This window comes from Bidens hawaiensis, unplaced genomic scaffold (assembly GCF_021521415.1).
Source record: "Bidens hawaiensis isolate Kalapana, Puna unplaced genomic scaffold, B.hawaiensis_p1.1 tig00013993_1, whole genome shotgun sequence".
In the NCBI taxonomy this organism is placed as follows: Eukaryota; Viridiplantae; Streptophyta; class Magnoliopsida; order Asterales; family Asteraceae; genus Bidens; species Bidens hawaiensis.
The window spans coordinates 599,718-606,888 of record NW_027492202.1 but is presented as its reverse complement, the minus strand read 5'-3'; the positions used below and the strand labels follow the sequence as shown (position 1 = coordinate 606,888).

At 37.0% G+C, this 7,171-nt stretch overlaps 1 protein-coding gene across 1 annotated transcript; it reads left to right on the top strand.

Annotated features, from left to right (window-relative positions):
- Positions 1 to 1,702: 1,702 nt before the first annotated feature.
- Positions 1,703 to 5,329, top strand: LOC143545715 (rho GTPase-activating protein 5-like). The gene is made up of 5 exons (XM_077037550.1): positions 1,703 to 2,130; positions 3,087 to 3,207; positions 3,916 to 4,035; positions 4,131 to 4,361; positions 4,693 to 5,329. The coding sequence occupies exons 1-5, from the start codon at positions 1,727 to 1,729 to the stop codon at positions 5,140 to 5,142; spliced, it is 1,326 nt and encodes a 441-aa protein (XP_076893665.1). The 5' UTR covers positions 1,703 to 1,726; the 3' UTR covers positions 5,143 to 5,329.
- The last annotated feature ends 1,842 nt before the right edge of the window (positions 5,330 to 7,171 follow it).

Here is a 7,171-nt window from a genome sequence, read left to right as displayed (position 1 = left end):
TCACCAACTCTTCGAATTTCAAAATTTCAAAAAGATTCAAAAGCGGGAAAATACCCCTTACCTTGGCAACCAAGTAACTGTAAGACAGGTGCGGGTACAGTGTTAAGGCAAAACCCTTCACATACTTAGCACCTGCAGGGAATTGAAGCCAAGAATTCCACGGCAACCAAGTAACTATAAGACAGGTGCGGGTACAGTGTTAAGGCAAAACCCTTCACATACTTAGCACCCGCAGGGAATTGACGCCAGGAATACCTTGGAAGTAAAGTAACCGTAAGACGAGTGCGGGTACAGTGTCAAGGCAAAACCCTTCACATACCTAGCGCTCCGCAGGGAATTGAAACCAAGAAGGATCTTCTGGGCAATGCTTGCGGAAACGGGAATAACATCCCCGCATAGCGGGAACGTCGAGAACCACATTGTTTGAAGCTTCAAGATGGAATTGGTGGTTTTAACATAATTGATCACTGTGTTCAAAACTACCAAAACCTCATGGAGAATCCACACAAGTGGGACTCAACGCTCCTGACTTGCGAGGAGGTTACAGACCTACCCGCATCATACCCAAAGATCAAGCAGGAAAGTCGGGAATTTCTGCAAGTGACATAAGGACTTCCGCGGGAAGAATCCCCATGGAAAACCTTAAAACTAAACCCTTTTCAAAACCCTTTGCTTAAGTCCAAAAGTTCACCTCACTTTATTAAACATTCATGAGAAGAACATTGGACTGGGGGGACTTGAAGAGGTAGGTCCCAGCAGAGCCCAGTTGGACCCGCAGGACTCACCTTGAAGAGAGACGTCTGCGCAGAAACCAACTGGATCTGCAGGACCCACCATGCTCAGAGACGTGACGTCCTTACGCGCAGTACGCAAGCTGTTCCCGCAGGAAATGCCTCCCAATGGTGAAGTACTCCGCCTGTTCCCGCAGCTGCGGATACAAGCCATCAGGGAAGGCCACCCGCGCAGCAAGGCTACACGCACAAGGCACTTAGCTCTCAATAATTCAGTAGTCACCTGAAGGAATGAGCAAAGCCGGGAACAATCCCGCACAAAGGCGGGAGGGGGAATACTCCCGCCCAAATGAGCCAGTCCGTACGATACGGGAAGATCTTTTGTACTGTACCTGACGAGGTACGGGCAAAAGATCTGACCAAAGATACGACAGCCCATTGACAACAGTATGGCGAGCAGCATGCTCTTGTACTGTATGTCACTATTAGCCGCTACCTACTCACCAACTCCTGTCATACCACGTGCATAGCCGGCAGTTGGTGGAAAAGGAATAGTACACAGCAGGCCTGGTCACTGTCAGCCGCTGCCTACCCACCAACTACCAGCATGGCACGTGCGTAGGCCACAGTTGGTAGAACAGGAATACTATTCAGCCGGCTACACCTTCTTGGAAACCTACCTTCGGCTATAAATACCCCAAATGGTATGATCATCTAATCCCATCTCGTATCTTACATATTATACATGATAGCTGCTCTAGCAATCTCTTAATATATACTTATATTCAAGAGCAATCTAGTCTGATTCTCATGCCGGAGGGTGGTCACAAGGAGGAACCCCCCCTTCTCAGTGACGAGCTCACGGTGTCTGTTTTGCAGGTTATCAGAAGAACCATCTTTGCCGGATCTAACCCCTCGTGGGAAACATCTATTTAACCCCCAGATTACCCGGGGTAGATTAGTTCACATTTAATAAAACCTTGATTTTTACAGCCATGACAGATGTCCTCCACTCACCCTCTTCATCTTCTCCATCCTCAACACAAACCCATGACCCCACATTGTCTCTAAACCAAGAAATTGAAGAAGAAGGGGTTTCTAGGGTTAACCAGAATAATAATAATAATAATAATGAAAATAGGAATAATAATACTGATACTAATAATAATAATCAGCAGCAGCAGCAGTTGTCTTTGTTAGCGCTTTTATTGACTCTGTTTCGGAAGTCTTTCTTCAAGAACACGGTGGCGGACCAAAGGCTGGATCTTTCCCGGATGGAGATTGGCTGGCCCACCGATGTCCGCCACGTGGCACATGTTACGTTTGATAGGTTTAATGGGTTTCTTGGCTTGCCTGTTGAGTTTGAACCCGAAGTCCTCAGGAGAGCCCCTAGTGCCAGGTGTGTGATGAAATTGATTGATATTGTGATAATTGAAACTGTTGTTTGAATTGATAATTTGGTAATTTGTTGGATTTTTATATAAATTTCTGTTGAATTGTGACAGTTATGGTAGTTATGTTTATGGTTCACAGTGAATAAATTTATCACAACCATTTTTATAAAATCTCAAAAATCTTGGTTGTAACCCTGAAGGCCTAAACACATGCTTTATGCTTGATCATGATTTTATGAACATTTGATGTTTTTTTCTTGATGAGTTTATTGTTTTTTATTGAAATTTCGCTAGTTGAATGTGATTCTTTTGATTTCCATATCAAATGTTGTTTGTGGCGGTTATGGTAGTTATGTTTATGGTTCTCAATGAATAAGCGAATCGAATGTTTACAAAATTCTCAGAAATCTGATTTCAGCTGTATACACATGCCCTTTGCTCCAAACAACATTTGTTGATTGAAATTTTGGTGGTAGAATGTGATTTTTAGGTTTCCATATCAAATGTTGTTCATTTTTGCTGTGATGACAGTTATGGTAGTTATGTTCATGGTTCAATAGTCAATATAGATAATCAAATTTATGCATTTTTTACAGTTTTTGACATGATCATAAGAATCTTTATAGCACTTTCGGATCTTATTTTTAGTTCCCTATGATTGAATTCATGTACTTGAAGTCTTGAATGTGATTATTTCAGTGACCATATTATATGTTGTTGAACTATGTTGTCTGTGACACTTATGGTAATTATGTTAATGGTCAACAGTGAATAAAAACAAATCAAACTCATGGACTTTTTACAATTTCTAGGATACTTTATTCTTGTTTGTTGATGATCATAATCATATAAATCTCTAATTATGTGAAATGTTGCCATTTTTCTCTAATCTTTATTATTTGCAGCTTGTTCTTGATCTCTTCAAATATATGCCTAACAATTGGTTTCTTTCAATTTGCAGTGCTACTGTTTTTGGTGTTTCAACAGAATCAATGCAGTTATCATATGATTCCAGAGGAAATAGTGTCCCTGTTATTCTCATACTTATGCAACAACGTTTGTATGGTTTAGGCGGTCTGCAGGTCTGTTAATGTTTGTCCACCTTTTTTTCACACATCAAAACAATAACTAACGAGCAAGCGGTTGAGTTTTTGACTTTCATTGCAAACAATGAAATATTTCATCTCCAAATTTAATCTTCTTTCTCATTGTTTTTTCAAGAACCGTGGATTTTTTCAACAAAAAGCCGATTATAAATTATAATATGTAAGAAAAGACTTTAAAAACTGCTTCTTGAAACATTGAAAGTGCTTTTTTTTGTTTTTTTGCTAAGTAACCATTTTTCTTGCAGAAATGTCGAACAAACACTACAGTTTGCAAAAATAATTGCTTTTGGACAAAATATAAATAGTATATTCTTGCAACATATTTTGTCCAAAATACTTTATTCTTGCAACTGTAGTTTTTTTTATTTTATTTTTGAGTTGATTACATGGATGGTCCTTGTGGTTTGCTCATATTGCATTTTTAGTCTTATTTGTATATATATATATATATATATATATATATATATATATATATATTTGTTTTTCATTATAGGGGTATTCTGGTCATTTTCTAAATACTAAATAGAAAAGTTAATTTCCATCCACTGTGGACCATTTATGTTACTTTTGGGTGAAAATGCAATATGGGCAAACCACAGGACCACTCGTATCATTAACTTCTTATTTTTTCTATCTTTTTTTTTGTTTTTAACATATAATTTCTATATTTGTTGTGGTGTGTAGGCTGAAGGTATTTTCAGAATTAACGCAGACAACAACCAGGAAGAACATCTAAGAAACCAGTTGAACAGTGCTGTGGTTCCGGATGGTATTGATGTACACTGTTTGGCTGGTCTTATTAAGGTAAATAATTAACTAATTATCATTATATGTCATGTTGCAATTACTATTTTTAGTTTTATAATTAACTTCATAAGCTGATGATAATACTAATACAGGCATGGTTCAGAGAGTTACCGACTGGAGTATTGGATCCACTTTCACCTGAGCAAGTAATGCAGTGTCAATCAGAGGATGACTGCACCGCCCTCTGCCGCCTTCTGCCCCCAACAGAAACTGCCTTGCTCGACTGGGCCATCAACCTGATGGCTGATGTTGTTCAATACGAGCATGTTAATAAGATGAATTCACACAATATTGCAATGGTTTTTGCCCCCAGTATGACTCAGGTTTGTTATTTTAATAATTTTGTAATCTTTTATTGTGTGAAAACCAAAAAACCGAGCCCAAACGTGAACAACTGTTTGACTTTATGTTGTTTTAGAAACTGAACTTTCGGTTGGGTCTTGGTTATGCATGTGATTAAAATAGAAAAAAAAAATTTTAAGTGATTTATAAGAATTTAATAGATATGTTACCAAACGTATGAAAACTGATTAGTTATTAATTAAAAAAAGTTTTAGCCCAAATTCATTATCATGTTTTTTTTGCAGCCCAAAAATTTTAAGGAAGAATTAAATAAACTATTTGAATTTGATTGACCTTTTATTTTTCTTGCAGATGGCTGACCCGTTGACTGCATTGATGTATGCGGTTCAAGTAATGAACTTTCTGAAAACACTCATCACGAAAACCCTTCGAGAACGAGAGGATGCGGTTATCGAATCGTCTCGTGGGCCACCACAAGATCCACCTTCAGATGAAAACGGTGATCAGGGGCCGAGATTGAACCCACACGTGCAGCAAAACTATGATGAAAATGAAGAGAAAGAACATGAATTCATCACTGATGATGATCATCTTGGATACTTGACCGCCAGTGAAGAATCTGATGGAACCATGTCTGGGTCCAGTAGATCTTCTCCCATTGAGCCGAAGACTTACGTGGTTAACTGTATTCAGGAACCCAAACAGGTGGCTCAGTCAAGTGATCTGGACAAAAGCCGAGCTTTAGTCAGCAATCTAAGTTCAATAAATTCTGAAACCGAGAAGATTGAACCATGGTGTTGACCGAAAGACACGTTTGTATGGTAAGATTTGTTGAGTTCTTGTAATCTTGTGGTTTTTATTTCGAATGTGTGAAAATCTTTGAAACTGTTTTTGCATAGATTTTTCTTTCGGGAGTTGTGAATGTTATCGTGTAGTTGACTTTTGTTGAATTCTTTTTTGTGATCCATAATCGCAGTCCATAATGTTGACTTTCTGTATACTTCATTCATAGTGTGCTAACGCTCTGTTGATTTTGATATCATCTATAATCTTATCTTCATACGTCTGCATTCTGTCCCGTATAAGTGAAAACCGTTGACTTAGTTAGGTCAACTTGTGTATGATTCTTAAATACTGCATGTTTCATATTGTTCAGATCTCAGTTCTATGTAAGCAGCAATATACTATCTGGGTGGTTAGTAAAAGAGTGAACTCTTAAAATTGTGACCAAGATATCACTTAAAAATTAAAATAGTGTAGTGGTCAAGTTTTGAAAAAGTACTCGAGCAGAATGTCACCACATCAGCAGTTCAGCACCACTCCCCATCTCTCTCTCTTCGTCCTTCCTCCTGTCACGTTCATCGTCTGCTCACGTTTGGTTTTCCAGACGTTTATGAGTAGTCGAGGAATGGGGCAACATTAAGAGTAAATCAAGAACAATATTTTATGTTGTTCTTGAATATCTTGGTGATGTAATGTTTGTAAGATGATAATTTCGGAAATCTATTTTTTTTTGTTTAGCAAATACATGGTTATAAATTTTATATCATAGAATATCATTATTTATAGTGTAATTCTCGTTATAGTTCACGTCATTTTAATTTTTTCACTAAAACTTTTAATAGCAGTAATCCAAACCTCAATTTGATGGCACGAGAGAGAGTTGTAACGTTTCTAAGTATTTAAGATTGTATGCATAGAGGTGGATCTTAATGTTTTCGTGAAATTAGTGGTATAAGACCGAATGTAGCAGTAAACTATATCGTTTTAGTTATTTTTAAGAAAATAATATATCTAATTAAGTTATGATATTGTTAACAAAACATAGTGTTAAGTTGGTATCTAAACTTGATTATAGTAAAATTTTGTCAAATACATAGTAAGAAGAAACAAACCGTACATTTATATAATAATAATAACTATATTTAAACACTAAACATATTGCAACATAGTTGAGTAGAACATGATGACATGCACGTATTTAGGTAAGGTTATGAACCACACAATGTCTAGAGTTTGTGAAAAACTAAAAAAAAAAAAAGAAAATTGAATCTTAAACTGTTGCTACACGTCCCTCCTAGAATCCAACCTTTTATTTCAAAAGTTAAGACAATTTATACTAACTAGTGATTTACCCGCGTGTTGCGGGTGTTGCAGTGGCTGGTTAACGTGATTCCGATTGGCATTGACTGTTTATCACGGTACCGTAACAAAACCTAAAAAGTAATTAGTTAAGTTAACATATTTGAAATAGGAAACCAAAAAAAAGTAGCGGAACTCATATAACATATTATAAAAAAATTAACATATTTATTTGGTCGTTAAAACCCGACCGTTACAACGATAAGTCGACAAGAACTCGGTCTCTCAAGCCAACGCGGACCCGGTTAAGACAACATAGTCTTGTCAGAGTGGGACAACAGGGATCTCCAAATTGGAGAGGGCGGTGGCGCAAACACAAAAAAAGAAAGTCGTCGTTTTAAACAAAAGACATTTATTCGATCGGTAAAACTCGGACATTTTAACAATTGGATTTACGTAAACATGTTTTAAATACTTTTTAAAAAAAAAATACATTATCCACATCTATGTTCTAGATATTTGTTAATCAAATGATGTTTTTAAACGGGTTTAATTGCCCACCACAATGATGCAATGCTAGAAAAAAAATTGGAAAAAAAGAATTGTCTTGGAAAGGAATTGAACCCGGTCAAGTGAAGGATAAGAAAACATTATCTAATAGCCACTCATCCAACACCACCCTTTTTTTTTGCACAAATATCTTATATCTATTAAAAAATCTTTAAGCGGTTCCACCTTTAGGCACCGA